We start from the raw sequence: 17508 nt of genomic DNA, 5'->3' as shown, positions 1-17508 counted from the left end.
GTTCATAGTTGGTCTTCCGACCCCGCTTCTTTCATCATTTTTCACGCCCGATCTCCTGCACTTGACCCGGTTAGCTTCACTTGTCCCATTCGGTCTCTCAGCTGGAAGAACCACTGGAGCTGAGGGGAGCCTCGATTCTCTGGCATTCCGCCATTGAAGAGGCTACCCCTTAAAGCTCCTTGGCCAGGGTCCCTTCGCCGGGCCCCTGGGGGGGGGTTACGAGCCTGCTCACCCCCTCCTTCCGCCAGAGCACAGAGACACCCCCGGGAGGTCCGGGAGGTGAGTCCGTAAGCGCGCCGCCATCAACCGGAAGTCAATAGCTGTTTTATTGGCAATAAAGGAACAAAGCTGCTCCTTCAGTCCTTTGGGTGCTTGGCACAGATGACGGAGGTTGTTTCCAGCCCAAAGAAAGCTGGGAAACAAGCACCCCTTTTCACCTTTGCTGGGTGAGGAAAGGACAGGACAGGGCTCAGAGATGATTTCTCATTTTTGTTTGAAGAAGAGAAACCTCATCATCCTATCCTAAATCCAATTAGAAGTGATTTTAAGACAATATATGATACAAGTTTAATGAAAGATATTAAATGGAAGATACACTATAGCCAAATGGGGACTTAGCCTGTTCTTATTTTTTTACTATGCATATTAATAAATATTCTTTATTTTTAAATTTTTGCACATTGCGCTCCAACAATATTACATCCTGAACATTTTTGCAAATGGATGTCTTACTCTGAAAAATCTTTATATCAAGCTCATTGTCATTTCTTATAATAACAGGTAGTTCAAAGGTGGGAGGGGGGGACTACACACAACCTGACTCTTTCTCATCTATGGCATTAAAAATTATTAAAGATTCCCCTCCCTCTTTCATTTGTTGTCTATCAATTAAAAACAGCTTCATTCATCATTGTATATGGATGACTGCCAGAAGCACAATTTTACATTCACACACACCCCTCTCCAACATACAATAAATTAAACAATCTAGGGAAATTACATCCAGTGCACGATCCTTCTGAGAGCAAAGAATGATGAAGAACCTGCTTTATGTTACCAGAGGAATCTGGAACACAAGAGTGGATCAAATGATAGAGATTATTTGACAAGCAGCAAGAAAGCAGCAAGACAACTTTACCAGATGAAGATATACAAAAGTTAGATTCCAGATAAAGGAATATGGGCTCGACTTGTAAAGTTTATAAATGCTTTTGTTCTTCATCACTAAAAAGTTCTCACTAAAACAGAAAGTTTTTTAATGAAATCATTTTAAAAGCATTAAATTTTATTTCACTTTAACAAGAACACTTTCAGATTCAAATCATCTCATGTCACATTCTACTTTGCTACAGAAACAAGGACCTTTCACAATATGTATTTTGAATATGCATGTTTCCTACCTCAATATTTCTTGTCCTCAAAAAAACCCAACAATCTCACCTTAGTCACTACTTTTTAATTCATAGTTGCAATACACCCACCATTTCTTGTAACATTTTTATCAGCATTCAGGGAAAGATATTAATATTTAATACTTTAAACAGCACTTATACTGTGCTAACCCTTTTAACGGATACAATAAAAATAAGCCAAGAAATGACAAATTCCTTTTACGCCAAACAGACACCAAACATTACAGCGCAATTCTAAAAACACTTTCCTGGGAGTAAGCCCTACTGACTAGACCGTAGTAGAATTCAGAGTAGACCTGCTTCGGATTGCTCTCTTAACGTACTAAAGAATGAGGCAGAAATGTCTAACACCACTGTTAAGATCATTGAAAAACATGACACTTGCAAGCATTTCTTCCCTTTGATCTTCCATCATGAGAACAAAGTTGCCAGGGTCTGACATACCTGAGGGAAGGGAAAGTAGTTTGTAAGCCGCTCTGAGACTCTGAGTGAAGAGCGGGGGTCTAAACCCAATCGCTTCTTCTTAAGGGGAAAAAAAGGCACTGAAAGCTGCTAACACTAATTTTAGCACATCTGAAGAACTTTGCACGAGGAGGAGGAGGAGGAGGAGGAGAAGAGTTGGATTTATACCCCGCCCTTCACTCCAAGTCTCAGAGCGGCTTACAATCTCCTCCCCTTCTTCTCCCCACAAAAGACAACCTGTGAGGTAGGTGGGACTGAGAGAGCTCTTTCGAGAACGGCTCTTGAAATAACAGCTCTGAGAGAACTGTGACTTGACCCAAGGTCACCCAGCTGGCTGCATGTGGAGAAGTGGGGAATCAAACCTGGTTCTCCAGATTATAGTCCGCCACTCTTAACCACTACACCAAACTGGCTTTCAGATGCCATGGTCATGGTTGTCTGTTCATCTATTTCAACCGAAGATAACTCTCATCCACAGAGGTTACTAGGACACCTCATCACTTGCAGAACTTGTTAATTCCATGCCAGAGTGGTGATTACAGTATCTCTTCCATCATGCAAGGGGAAACATAGCAATAAAAATTTCAGCTTTGGTTTTGATTTAGTCAGCATAGCCAATCAGGGGAATTCATAAACTGAGTTTTTAATTGGGATTATTATATTTATTTGTGGCTTTATCCCTCTTACCCCAGTTTACAAATCACTAACACATTTGTTTACTTTAACACAATTCCTAGGGATAATCAACTGAAAAACATTACAACTGAAACGGTCAAGCTGCCTAATACTGCACTGGCAATGGCATCCATTCATTGTTATTACAATCATAAGACAAAGAGATAAAACATTTTCCATGGAAAAATAAACTCTGGGAAATTTTCCACCTCACAGCTTTGCCTCTGAAACTAGAAAACTGGACCATTCCAGTAAGCCTCTTTGAGTACACTAGAGGTCCTGGATTTGGATGGATTTATTTATTTAGAGAATTTATATCCTTCCTCTCCAGAAACCAGTTCAAGGAGCCTCAGAAAGCAAAAACAGCATAATACCACCATAAAGCAAGCATAAAAATTAAAACCAGCAATAAAAACCACAAGTAGATTATGGACATAAAAATAATATTCATAAAACAGCTCTCAAGCTAGAAGCAGGTCATAAAACAGTTGAAAGAGATGGAACCTTTCAGTTAAAATCATGAGTAAAGATAATGGCCTGGCACCTAAAAGACAATACAATGCTTGTCAGGCAAACTCTAAGAAACCACCACTGAAAAAGCTCCATCTTCAGACACCTTCTTTACCTCTGCAGACAGGTATGCAGAAAAGTGTTTGGAAAGACTATCTTTACTGGCAGGCTTGACAGGAAGAGGGAGTCCTCCTACCATGGTCTCAAGCCATTTAGGGCATTAACGATAAGAACTAGCCTTTTGAATACGTCCCTGCTTACCATTTTGAAAATAATTTTCCAAATTACAATCAGTTCCAACAGGAACACAAAATATACTGGAAGACAGTATCACCTTCACTCATTTTTTTAAAAAAAACCTTTATTAAGGATTAAGACAAAATCCATTACCAATTAGCCAGGAAAGCTGGTGCAGCTTCACTCATGCACATGGATGATTCCCATCTAGCATAAAGTAAGCAGAATGTTACATTTAGTTCCTCCTCTATTACTTACCATTCATTAGCACTGAATGGCAAATTACACACACTCTGGCTTCCTTTCTGTCCATATACAGCAGTTTGCATTTCAGACTGCAGCAGGCTGCACAGAAGACCTTAAATAAATAGGAGAAATGCACTCAGTCACTTAGCAGTCTCTTATTACTAAGACAGAATTCTGTGTCAGTTACCTGTGTAGTCAAGTCTAATTTCTTCTGTTTTTGTAATACTACAGGGAAAATGATTCAGAGAAGTTTTGTTCAAGCGTACACACCAGTGCAAATACAAAAAAATCTAGTCATTGTGGAATTGGCATTCAATTTCAGAACAATATTATTATAAACTAAACTGTAAGCTAAAAATAAAAGTATGACTATCGCTAATGTTTATAGTTAAAGCTGAATTGGTATAAGGAAATATTCAACACAGAACAGAGATAAATACTCTGCACTAAAAATCATTCATATACTTTAAGATTAATCCCTTAACTAATCTAAAATTCCACATTAGCTTTCAACTAATAGGTCACAAGGATATATTTATTCATTTATTTATTTGACTTGTATCCCGCCCTCCCCGCAAGTGGGCTCAGGGCGGCTCACATAAATTGGTACAAATGACCATTAAAACCACATAAAAACATTTAAAACAATTCAATACAATAAGATCATAAAAACATAAGGTGCTAGCAATAGTTCTTAGTTACGATGGCGTGCAAAAATATTTATAAAACAGACAATTTCCAAATTCAAAGATCTTTCTGGGTCTCACGATGGCCTAAGTCAGGTGTTAGGCTAAGACCAGGGCCCATAACCACGACTGTTGGTGGAAGTCGTGGGGGCAGCTCCTAGTTGAAAGCCTAGTGGAAGAGCTCCATCTTGCAGGTCCTGAGGAACTGTACTAAATCCCGCGGGGCCCTGATCTCTTCTGGGAGCTCATTCCACCAGTATGGAGCCGCCACTGAAAACGCCCTGGCCCTGGTAGTGGCAAGCCTGGCCTCCTTGGGGCCCAGGAGGGTCAGGTGGTTCTGAGATCCCGACCGCAGTGCTCTCTGGGGTATATGTGAGGAAAGGCGGTCCCTCAGGTATGTCGGACCCTGGCCATGTAGGGCTTTAAAGGGAAGTACCAGCACCTTGAAGCGAATTCGGTATGCTATTGGTAGCCAGTGCAGTGCCTTCAGCACAGGCTGGATGCGCTCCCATCTAGGGAGACCCATCAACAGCCTGGCCACGGCATTTTGCACTAGCTGCAGCTTCCGGATTTGCACCAAGGGCAGCCCCATGTAGAAAGTGTTACAGTAGTCTAGTCTCGGGGTGACCATCGCATGGATCACTGTGGCCAGATCGTTGCAGTCGAGGAAGGGAACCAACTGCCTAATCAGCCGAAGATGGTAAAAGGCCAACTTGGCAGTGGCTGCTACTTGGGCCTCCATTGTTAAGGAGGTATCCAGGAGCACCCCCAAATTCCTAACCTCCAGCGCTGGCACCAATGGCACCCCACTGAAGGTCGGGAGAGGGGTTCCCTCCCCTAAACCGCCCCAACCCACACACAGGACTTCTGTCTTCGCCGGATTCAGCTTCAACCGGCTCAGTCTAATCCAACCAGCCACAGCTTGTAATGCCCAGTCCAAATCTTTCGGTCTGGAGTCCGACCGGCCGCCCAACATCAGATAGAGCTGGGTATCATCAGTGTACTGGTGACAACCCAACCCATACCTCTGGGCAATCTGGGCAAGGGGGCGCATATAGATATTAAATAGCATCGGGGACAGCACCGCCCCTTGAGGCACTCCGCATTCCAGAGGGTGCCTCCTGGACTGCTGTTCCCCTAGTGCCACCCTTTGTCCCCGACCTTGGAGAAAGGAAGCAAGCCATTGTAAGGCGAGCCCCTGAATTCCCATGTTGGGGAGGCAGTGGGTCAGCAGCTGATGGTCAACCATGTCAAACGCAGCCAACAGGTCCAACAACAGCAGCACTGCCACACCGCCCCAATCCAGGTGCCTCCAGAAGTCGTCAGTAAGAGTCCACAGATGGTTTTTTAGGAGGGGGCGGACCATCGCTTCCTTGAACACCCCTGGGAACCGCCCCTCAAGGAGGGAATTGTTGATAATTTCCCTTAGGGTACCTCGAAGCCCTTTGTGGCCGGCTTTAATAAGCCAGGAAGGGCACGGATCAAGGCTGCATGTGGTTGGGCGTACTGTTAAGAGCAATCTGTCAACTTCCTCGAGCAGGCTGAAGTGATCCAAAACCGAAATCGAAGACGTGCTTGGAGCCTCGAGCTCACTCACTGTTTCAACTGTGGCGGGGAGGTCACGGCTGAGCGAATTAGCTCGCAAATGCCTCACAGCCAATATCCAATTCCCTAACATTTGGTCTGCCTTGTGGCAAAGCTGTTATAGACCGAATTATTCTAAACAATTGGGCTGGGCATGAGCTCGCAGATGCAATTGTAGCTGCATAGAACTCTCTCTTTACAGCTTTGACTGCCATCTCATAGGACCTCATAAACGTCCTATAAGATGCTCTTGTAGCTTCGTCTCGAACATGACACCACCGTCTCTCTAGCCGTCTCAGCTCTCGCTTCATAAGCCGCAACTCCTGGGTAAACCAGAGAGCAAGCCTAGAGCGAGAGCGCAGAGGGCGCCGGGGTATTCCAAATGAGGCTGCACCATAAATCTATACCAGGGGGGTAAAAAGTGGCTTTTTAAAAATCCCTTTCCTAATAATCCCAAGCATAGAGTTTGTACTTTTTCTTTTTTACTACTGCCATACACCACTTTCACTGAGCCAAGTATATCAAGTGTACTGAATTATCCTTATTTACACATTCATTAATCTTCTTAAAGAACACAGAGAGTTGGCGAGTTTTTCTCCTCTGTGTGATTAATAATTCTATCTTTAGTAAGTTTCTACTCATTTACCTGGAACATATGTTTAGGTCAACTGGCCTGAAATTTCCTGGATCCTCTCTGAACCCCTTTTTAAAAAAATCATAGTATTTGCTACTTCCGTCTTCTGGTACAGAGGCCAATTTCAATAATATACTAGTTAGTAAATCAACAATTTCACATCTGAGTTCCTTAAGAAATCCTGGGTATATGCCATCCAGATCCGGGGATTTGCTAGTTTTTAACTGACCAGAAGTCCTAGATCTTCATCTTGCAGCACCTCCATTTGACTCAATTCTTCAAACACCCTTTCTAAAAACAGCAGCTGCACCATGGGTACATTCCCCATATTTCCCAAAATGAAGACAGAAGGAAGAGAAACTGAATTCTATTTCTCTGTCTTCCTTTATCAATCCTGTTATCCACTGTCAACTTATATTTCTTTTGCTCCTTTTTGTTCATTCTGTGAACTTAGGCAGATCATGAGATGGAGGGCAGGAAGGGTTGCATCAGTGCTTAGTTCTTATGGCCCTTTCTTACGCGCTCAGGGAAATGCTGATTGCCACATTGAGGTCAGGAAGCCATTTTTCTCCAGGTCAGTTTGGTTGGAGATCCTAAAGGTTTTTTGTCATCTTCTGGGCATGGAACAGTGGTCACTGGGGGTGTGAAGGGGGAGGTATTTGTGAATTTCCTGCATTGCGCAGGGGGTTGGACGAGATGACCCTGGAGGTCCCGTTCAACTCTATGATTCTATCTTATTCAGGTAAACCTTCTACTTTTAGAACAAAGCCTTTTCCCCTTCTACAGCTTCCTTGACTTGGGTTGTTTAACCATGCAGGAATCCTTTAAGACCTGGTGGTACCTGTCCTAACCTAGGGTATGTATTCTATTTAGGCCTCGATTAGTGTGGTTTTAAACAGCTTCCAAGCATCATAGGTGGGTCTGGCAGTCTTAATTTCCCTCTCAAGCTCCTTCTGTCTAGTCTTCTAATTTCTGTACAGTTCTCTCTTTTGAAGACAAATGTGATCGTTTTGGACTTTGGGGGCAACTTTCCATTGACGTCAATGCTGAACAGTAGTATTATGATCACTGTTCCCTACTGATGCAACAATATGTACATACCAAGCACCATTCAAGACTCAAGAACCAAATCAGAGGACTTTAGTCTAAGGTTTGAATGTTCCTACTCTGACAGAAACTGAGCAATTGTGACTGAGCAGTCACATATTTATAGGTCTGACTGTGCCCAAATCTAAAGTACTGTTTTATTTGAGAAGAAGAGAAGAAGAGAAGAGATTGGATTTATACCCCGCCCTTCACTACCCAAAGGTGTCTCAGAGCGGCTTACAAACTCCTTTCCCTTCCCCTCCCCACAACAGACACCCTGTGAGGTGGGTGGGGCTGAGAGAGCTCTGACACAAACTGCTCTTTTTCAAGGACAGCTGTGCCAGAGCTTGTGACTGACCCAAGGTCACATCAGCAGGTGCAAGCGGAGGAGTGGGGAATCAAACCCGGTTCTCCCAGATTAGAGTCCGCACACTTAACCACTACACCAAACTGGCTCTTTTAAATCAAAGATCAAGCACATATGAGCATAAAATCCCTAATGAATAGTTAGAATAGTTGACTTTGTGATGTATATGTTATCTACTTTAAGTAGTTTAAATATTGAAAGGTTGAATTTCAAAAGGAATTTCAAAAGGAAACATCTGCAGAATAAAATCTGCAGAATAAAACAGTTTTTAAAAACAGTCCTTTTGATAAGAATAGGAAATCCCACTAAAAGAAAATCTATGCTTTTCTTCAGGAAAAAGAGAAATTGCTATATAATACTACATCTTACTCATATTCTTGAGTACCACACATAGTTGTGTTATCCTTTAATTCATTTAATTTTGCATCTCTTGGCTTAGCAGAACATAATATAAAAGTTCACATTTTACATAAGACCAATTTGTTTGCTTTTATTTTGTTATTACATATATTCATTTTCATTGTTTTTGTACCTATTGTGGGACGGTCCTTTTCCCTTTAACAACTCTTCCTCACAGCCAGGAGAAAGGAGATCACCCAGAAAGAGTCAGATGGCTGGCAGCCATTTAACCCATTCATTTTGCTTCCCCCTGCTTCAAAGTGGAGAGAAACAGACAGGTTTAATGGTTCACAGCCACTTAAACCTAACAGTTAATGGGTGGACCCACTGCACTGTTAGGTTTCAATGGCTGCCAGCCATTGAAACCTAAAATGAAAGCTGTGGACCCATGCCACTCAGCTGTTGGGTTTAAATGCCCTGAACAGCCAAACCGAACAAAAACCGGGTAAATGTTCAGGGAAGGCGCCTTCCCCAAACATCAGTTTGGGGGCTTCAAACCAGGCCAAGTTTGTGTTGTATTCTGGCTCATGAACCAGTTTGTGCCCATCACTACTGGAGGCTGCTGCAGACAAGTCATCCACCCTGAAGTATCAATAAATGACTGGGCTAACTCACATAAGTGGTAGTATATGGTTTGCATGCAGAAGGTCCCACATTCAGGTCCTGGTAGGTCCATTTAAATGTTTTCAGGTAGCAGGACCTGAAGAACTGCTTCCAGTCAAGAGCAGGCAATACTAAGATAGATTAATCAAAGCTCTGACTCAGTATATGACCACTTCATCTCTTCATAATGACTTCACATTTAAGTGTAATTGGCCAGGCACATATATAGATAAACATTTTACCTGATGCCTGAGACACCTTACTACCTGGAATGTCTATGAATTTGGAGAAATCATTAATTCTAATATTAGTATTTCAAATGTATGATAACCATGAGCAAACTACTTCTTCACCAAACAAACTAAAATATTTACAACCATGCATTTGTACTGCTGTTCTTGATTTCACATTTAATGGAAAAAAGATGGAATATCGAAAAGATTTTCTCCTGCAACCTATGAGACTGAAATCTTAAAATTAAAAAAGTATACACGGATCACTCAAACAAACTTGTTGTACACTGTGTACACATAACACAGAGGGAACATCATGAATTTATCTTAGACACATTAATGGAAAAAATTGTAATAAAATAGCCTTTCACTCCAAACCAGGGGGCAGATTAATTAAAATTAATGATGTAATAATTTGGGGAAGCTAACTTCATATATATAGCTAAGTCTTTCCATGCAATTTCTTGAACATATAAGAAATTATTGTATATATACTAAAAAGAATAACAATTAGACTATTAATAACCACCAACTATTCTCAGTAACAATTAAAAAAGAACAGGAACAGCATAATATGCTTACCTGAAAATTAATTAAACATTTCTAGAAGATGGTAGAACTAGCAATAACTTGTCTGTAGTTTTAGACCTTACATTTTCTATAATTCATAACCTTACCTTTCCACAGGCTCTGCAATGGTGCCGCCTTTTTGTAAATGTAAACCTTGCCTCACATTTCATGCAGTTTGGTGCTTGAGAATCTGGAACCCAAACTGGAGCCACTTCACCCAAAGTAGTAAACGGCTTTCTTGTAGGAATGCCAAACTGGCCAGCTCCAAGATCGTTATCTGGACTATCCGAGGCTGCTGCAAGGCACAAACTACTAGAAACCCCAGACTCGTACTCAACTGAATGCTCCAAACTAGTATCCGTAACTGATGCACTCATTGATGTTTCATCAGGAAACAGATGTGGTGGTAAGTGTTCACCTAATTTTCCTTTTCCAGGTATATCATTTTTGTTTTTACTGATACCTCCACAATTTGGGGGAACCAGATCATTTTGCAAATGGTCCAACAATGGCTTTGGAATCTGTAGTTTAAGATTTGTAGGCTGTTTGGGTCGGGCACCACCAAAAGGAACACTGAGAGTTTGCAGGCTAGCTGCTGGTTTTGGTGATGTTTCACTTGGTTCAGATGATGCTGGACTGCAGAAATTATGTAAAACATTTTTCCCCATTTGGTCTCCGGTGCAGTTCAAAATGAGACCACTCCTGTCTGTGGACTCATTGTTTCTTTGTTCAAAAACATTGCTATAGCATTCTGACTTGCTCTCCTCTATCTCCTTTTCCTCAGTCACAGAGTCTTCCTTAGAAGGTAAAGTCTTTGGAATATGAGTAAGAATTGTATTCTGTATTCCACAACTATTGGGCAAAGTATTTGATACAGACGTACTCATGATTCCAGTAGGACTGGAGTCTTCAAGCTCATCTATACACATTCCTTTTATATCAACATCTCCTTCTGTCATGCCTTCACAGTTATCAGCATTACTAATATATACCTCCTCATGCTTGGCTATATGAAATAGTGCTTCATTGTCTCTACATGTTTGTTTACTACTTATCTTATTTTGTTTAATCAGTTCCCCATTAGTCATCTCCTGAGATTCAGATAAACACTCTGCCACACTAAGCAATTCAGCTGTGTTGAGAATATTTTCACATTTGTCAGCTTTTTTTTCAAATGCATTTCCATCTTGAATTGTGGAATGTCTGTCAAAATGCTCACAGTGATTGTCACTTTTAATCGCATCACACTGATAAGTTTCAGAGATCTCAGGTACCCCTGATTGAAACTTTTGGGGTGTTTGATCTACTGCAGAAATCTCTTGGGAGAAATCCCCACTGCATGAACCATGTGAACTGTTTCTTGTTTTTAGCTCAGTTCTCTGGGCAACAGCAGAGATATCAAAACCCTCACCTGATGAACAACCCTCTTGCATTTTACTGGTACTGCCAGGTGGCCTATGTAAGGTAACTACATTTGCTGCTGCAGACTCTAAGACTTGAAAGTCTTCACTTGTATTCTCACCCTCCTTTAAATGAGAAGAAGAATCTCCACTGGATAAGCAATCAGAAGTAGCAGCAACAACACTACAATGATTAACCAAATCTTCTGTATACAGCTTGTTTTCTTGCACTGTTTCCTTTTCAGTATCCATATCTTTCTCAGTTATTCCATTTACAGTAACATCAGTGTGATCACTTTGTTGGGCTTCATTGTCCAGTGTAAAGCTAACAGTATCCATCAGGGAAGGATTGCAGTAATTTTTACAGTCCAATAAATCACCACTTTGCAGTGTCTTTTTGTCACAGTTATGCATGACTGCTACAACTAGAATATTTTTCTCCTCTAGTAAACAAGCTGTTTCACTACATTTCTTTTCTTCTTCATTCACAGAATTACACTGAGCATTCTGGTTACTATTTCTCTTAACAAGCTGATCATCTGCTGTCACTTGATCATCAATCCACAAATTTGGACTCTCTGAGCTTATAGTAAGATTATTTCCATTAGTACAAAAATTCCCTTCTCCTATTGATGCAGCAGCTAAATGAGACAGGGATAAGGATTTTAATTTCTGTGGACATTCATCAGGAACTGATTCATTCACATTGGCCAAAGATGGATTAAAAGACAACCGATGAGAAGGGGGATCCAGTATCTGATTCCACTTTGCTTCCAACAATGTAGGCGAAACAACCTCATCTGGAAAAAAAAATGCTTAAATAAGTACACAGTAAATTCAGCACAACTATGAAACTTCTGTTTTATGTAAAACCACCAATGTTTTTCCAGATCTAAACTACTTCTGAAAGCCAAAGAGAGGGACAGAAATGCAAACTCCCTATACTCGATAAAGAGAAATTGGACAGTACAGCTGCATCCAGAAAGGTAGTGAGTATGTTTGGAGCATGCAAGAAAGAAGCAAAAGTGGGAATCTCTAATCTTTGTCCTACTGCTTTTTTTCTTCTTGGTACAATAAACTCAGTGTCGAGAATGACAGGAAGGCTCCCACTCTTCTGGCTTTCTGCAAACTATGCAGAACTGAATTATTCAAGCAGGCTTTTCTACACAGGCAATAAGACTAAATGATTCACAAAGTTACTCAGATAAATTATTAGGGACTGTGGTCTATACTACTGTGTATAGTTTGCTGTAAATTGGATCCTATAATGTAATTTTGCATAATTTAATGTGTGTTATGTTAACAATTGTGGTTTGCTTCAGTTTTGTTTTTTAGACTTCTGGTTCATTCTGTAATCTAAATCCTATTTCATTGTTTATTGATTGTCCCAACTTGTTGATTGTATTGACTCACTCTTATTGACTCATTCTGTGAGTTACACCAGCGCTGAGAGATGATGTTAGAGCTTTCTCAATTCTTGATCGGGTTGAAAGCAATCACTTCCCCTTATCTTTAACTTTAGAACTCGTCCCATTACTCCATAAAAGCACTCAGCTGGGTGTGGAGAGTGTTAGTACATCAACCAGGCATTCAAGGATCGTATGGTCCAATAAGGCTGCACGAATGGTTGCTGGTCTTCTTCATTCCGTCACTCTAGAAAAGTCTATTTCTTTACTAAATTATTTGGAACAGACGGTAGACTGGCCCATGAGATATGATAAAGTTCAAGTATCTTTCAGAGGCTTTGAAATCGATGTCACAGCAACAACAGCCAGTAAAGAAAACCTCTCTGCAGGGCTGGTTCAATAGTGAGTGTTACAGAATGAAGAGTCAACTGCGTGCAGTTTTTCATTCCTATAGGATTTCGGAATTAGTGTACCCCCCACCTGAGTATTTTGAATTGAAAAAGGCTCCACATCAACTCTATAAAAATAAACAGAAGGCTTTCTTGTTAAAATGCTGGGAACCCCTCCTACAAGCTACTATTAATAACGATACTAGGAAATTTTGGTTTTTATTCTCCAATTCTATGGGAGAAAATTGTTCGCCTAGCTCCATAAGAACTCCTGACTCCTGGGTTGAGTATTATGCAAAGATTTTCTAAGAGACTGGTGGAAACACGATAGACAAGCCTGGCAACAGTTTAGATGAGTGCTCGGAGTAGCCCCCGGCAGTGTTTCCTCTAAGCTGAGTTAGTGTGAGCTAGCTCAAAGTTTTTTAGCCTCCAGCTCACACCGTTTTTTCTTAGCTCAGGAAGCGATGGCTCCAGAGCAACCTAATTTATGCAGTAGCCAAATCGCTCACTCACAACCTTAATGCCAGTAGCTCACTAAGTAGGATTTTTGCTCACAAGACTCCACAGCTTAGAGGGAACATTGGCCCCCGGTACAGGCTGATGAAGTCGAAACTTTAATTGCATCATTGAAAGTGGGGACAGCCCCTGGGCCTGATGTTATACCACCTGAGGCCATTAAAGTTTTTTCTCAGTGGTGGTCTCCCTTTCTGGCAGACTTATTCACTGCTATAGATAAGACCGGTCAAATACCGGATGACTGAAAAAATGCTATAATAGTACTGATCTTCAAAAAGGGAGATTGCCAGCTCCCAAGTAACTATAGAATGATAAGTCTTCTGTCCATCATTGGGAAGCTCTATGCCAAACATTTGGCTATTAAGCTTATATCTTGGATATTAGAGCAGCAAGTCCTTGGGATAGAGCAGATTGGGTTTTGTCAGGGCAAGTCAACTTTAGATCACTGCATTGTCCTTAACCACTTAGTTAATAAATACAAATCAGGAAAGGGTATGACATTATATGCAGCTTTCCTGGATCTCAAGGGTGCCTTTGATTCGGTGCCCAGGGATATTTTGTGGGGAAAATTAGGAGACATGGGGATACACAAGCGACTGCTGTTCCTGATCAAAAATCTGTATTCCGGAAATACCTGTCAGATTAGATATTCAAAGGAGGGGGACCTAACAGCTAAGATCCCCATTAACGTGGGAGTTAAGCAGGGATGCATTCTTGCGCAAACCCTATTTAACCTCTTCTTAAATAATTTGGACCCCTTTAAGAGGAGTATTGATGGCCATTGTCCTAAACTAGGTGAGAGGCATGTCCCATTACTTTTGTACGCAGACGATGCTGTCCTGCTATCTCTCTCAGAAATGGGGATGAAAAGGATGCTTGCACAAGCTCTTGCCTATTGCAATAAGAACAAGTTGTCCCTTAACTTTGATAAATCCAAAATGATTGTCTTCAAGAAAAGCTGGAAGCCCATTAACTGGATTATACAAGGGGGGGAAATTGAACAAGTTAAAAGTCTTAGATATCTGGGCATTTATTTCCATTATACTAACAGTTGGGCTACACATATCAAAGAAGCAGTCAAGTCATCAACTAATAACGCCCTTGCTATTGCCAGTTTCTTTTACACCAAAGGACATCAATATATTCCCACTGCTCTTAAAGTATTTAACCATAAAAAGCCGGCCAAACTGCTTTACGGTATCCCAATTTGGGTTGCAGCTTGCAATGAAGCTGTAGAACGTGTTCAATCAAAGTTCCTGAAGAAAATCTTGGGGCTACCAGCCTGTGTACCATATGCTGCCATGTGCCTGGAGACAACCCAAAGACGGTTAATCACTATGGCATGGATTATAACCTTTAAATTTTGGCTGTGCCTTCATTTTAGATGTGCCCCAGCCTTGTGGTACACATGTTAACGGAATCCCATCTATTGACTTGGTTGATTAATATAGAGGGGGGAAATTCTATAATTGGCTTTAGTTTTGATGATTTGGTACTTCTGTCTGAGCAGAAGGCTTTCTCCTTACTCAAACAAAGACTCCTTGATATAGAGGCACAAGATCTGAGAAAACTTGCGCACAGACATTGCTCTCCCTTGAGTATGGGACTCTCTTTTAGCCACATTTCCTCAGGATATCTGGCAAAACTGATTCAGCCCCATCTTCGTAGGGCTTTCATGCTCGCTCGGTTCAACGTCCTTCCCTCAGCTGTTTTATTGGGTAGATTCAAGAAAATTCCCTACAAAGATAGATTGTGCCCGTGTGCGATGGGGGAAATTGAATGTATTGGACATGTGCTTTTGAACTGTAAATTCCACTATGACATTCGTGTTGCTTACATTGAACCTGTGATGGACTCCCTTTTGGGTCAATCTGATGAGTATAAAATCATTTCTTTATTGTCTTCTCATAATATAGAAATTCTTGAACCTGTAGCAAATTTTTTTATGAGGTATCTAGGAGGAGAGGCTCATATGAAGGCAATTCGGAATGTGCCACCCACCCACCCCAGCTATCGTGAGGCTTTATGCTGCTCATTGTATTTTATCTCTTATGCCAATAAAGGTATTGTATTTGTTTGTTTGACTCATTCTGTGCAATCTGCCTTGAGTCCCATTGAGAATGGTGGACTATAAATAACAAAAAATTAACCAGAAAAGAGGGGATTATGCTAATTTACAGTCTTCACAGTGTTTCTTTGCCTAGAAATACTGGTTTGCCTCTCCAACCATTCTAGCCAGAGACTCCAGCCATTTTTCCAGACTGCTGCTGTACCTCCTCCTTTCCCTCTTACATTTACACTGTTAAGTGCCATAAGGAGAAAGAACCACAACAGTAGTACAGAACACTGGGTTTACAACTTATACTCACAGATTCACAACACTTTTGTTACTTCAAATAAATAAAATTAATGTTTAAGAAAGCAATTCTATAAATCAACATAAGCAAATAATGACCAGAAAAGGTAATAAAATCCCATTAACTTTGATAGCACTTTGACTATTTTCATAACTGTAGCCCCATTAAATACCAAAGACAGCATCTTCCATGTAACAGCTGCTAACAGTGTTACAGTGTTCACACTCAAACATTTCCTACTAATAAAAAATGACTAAACTGAAAGGAGCTATAGCCTAATACCCACATGAAAAGTTATAAATCCTATTTACTTTGGCATCTTTGTTAAAGAACAGACATTCTACAGGAAGCAACTCTGGCTCTGCAACATTCACAACAAGGTAATGGGTTCTACACCAGTCACAGGCATGAAAAACAGCTCAGGAATTTAATTTTACAAAACATTTTTAATGTTTATCAATGCAACAGAAACATCTAAAACAGAATTGGCAATAGGTGATTTATAGCACTTATATTTGAGAGATTAAAAGTATACGTCCAATTTTTGAGGGATGAAATTTTCCTTTTATTTCAACCCATGTACAAAGATTAGCAATATAAAATTACTTTTACTTCTCTTGCTCATTTCTCCCCCACAGCCTTTTGAGAAAGACAAGATCACACATACACACAAATTTGTTGTTAAGTTTTAAAGCCTAGACATTATGATGTTCAGGGTTTTTAAAATTTATTTTAGAATGTCATAATAAGGACTAGTGCAGATATGTTAGCAAGCTGTTTTCTAGAGTCAAAGAATTGGATGTGGCAATTAAATAAGGGATTCTAAAAGCTAACTGTAGAGGATCCTAATGGCATTTAATAGTCAGATGCAACATCAGAAAAAGAGCTGAAGAAGGAACATGTACATACTAGGTGGCAGGATGGAGCAAGTAAGCACACCCACTGGCAATTCTCCCCTTGAAAATTATATTTTTACTCAACTGTCACAATGGTTGAATATCCCATTAATGCCAGGAGATAATTCAAGCATTTATCAAAATTTTAAAACAATTATATTAGTGTCCTATCAAGTCAAAATTTGTAAACAATTTCCAGTGTCTTTTTCAAATATCTCTACAGTAAGGGCAAAGATAACAGTTGCAATGGAAGCAAAAAGACAGAACACACACAGATCTAGAGGCCAGTTTGCATCTTCTATCCTAACAAAGTTACTCACCTTCATTTTGTTCAAATTCATCTAAAACCTTATCAAGGTTATATGCCTCTGCTTGGAAATAGTTCTCCATTTGTCATGGAATGCCACCCAGATCCTTGTCTGAACCTGTTGAGCAGATAGCCAATTATGAGCTTCTAATAATATTCCAGCATCCGAATCCAAGACAGAGAGTAATTACAATATGAGTTTAAAATTTACACCAAGTCAACATGTCTTCCCAAAATCAAGAGCATTTTCCTGTATTCAAAAATTGTTAACAGAGTAATTTTTTAAAATCTATTTCCTAGCTGATCTCTTATCAATACTACTCAAGTTTAAAAACAAACTGGACAACAGCATTAAATAACTGCTTAAATGTAAATACATATGAAAAGTAGTAAAATTAAGAGAAGGGATTTGCAACAGTTTGGGAAAGGTGGCTTTCAGCTTATGGTTTTATTTATTTATATAAAGCTGGATGTATTCCTTTTGCGAAAAATCATAACAAAGTTACAACAGCAATTTAACTTCAATTTAGACA

At 40.3% G+C, this 17508-nt stretch overlaps 1 protein-coding gene across 1 annotated transcript in view; it reads right to left on the bottom strand.

Annotated features, from left to right (window-relative positions):
- The window catches only part of ZFYVE9 (zinc finger, FYVE domain containing 9), a 77785-nt gene that overhangs the window by 44757 nt on the left and 15520 nt on the right, over nucleotides 1-17508 (bottom strand). The window contains exons 3-5 of the mRNA XM_015411978.1: nucleotides 16989-17093; nucleotides 9812-11904; nucleotides 3555-3654 (exon numbers count right to left, since the gene is read on the bottom strand). Of these exons, the coding sequence (XP_015267464.1) occupies nucleotides 3555-3654; nucleotides 9812-11904; nucleotides 16989-17058 (2263 nt within the window). The 5' untranslated portion in view covers nucleotides 17059-17093. The remainder of the gene's footprint in view (nucleotides 1-3554; nucleotides 3655-9811; nucleotides 11905-16988; nucleotides 17094-17508) is intronic.

The sequence above is a fragment of the Gekko japonicus genome, unplaced genomic scaffold (genome assembly GCF_001447785.1).
Source record: "Gekko japonicus isolate JY-2015 unplaced genomic scaffold, Gekko_japonicus_V1.1 scaffold664, whole genome shotgun sequence".
In the NCBI taxonomy this organism is placed as follows: Eukaryota; Metazoa; Chordata; class Lepidosauria; order Squamata; family Gekkonidae; genus Gekko; species Gekko japonicus.
This window is presented reverse-complemented; position numbering and strand designations above follow the sequence as displayed.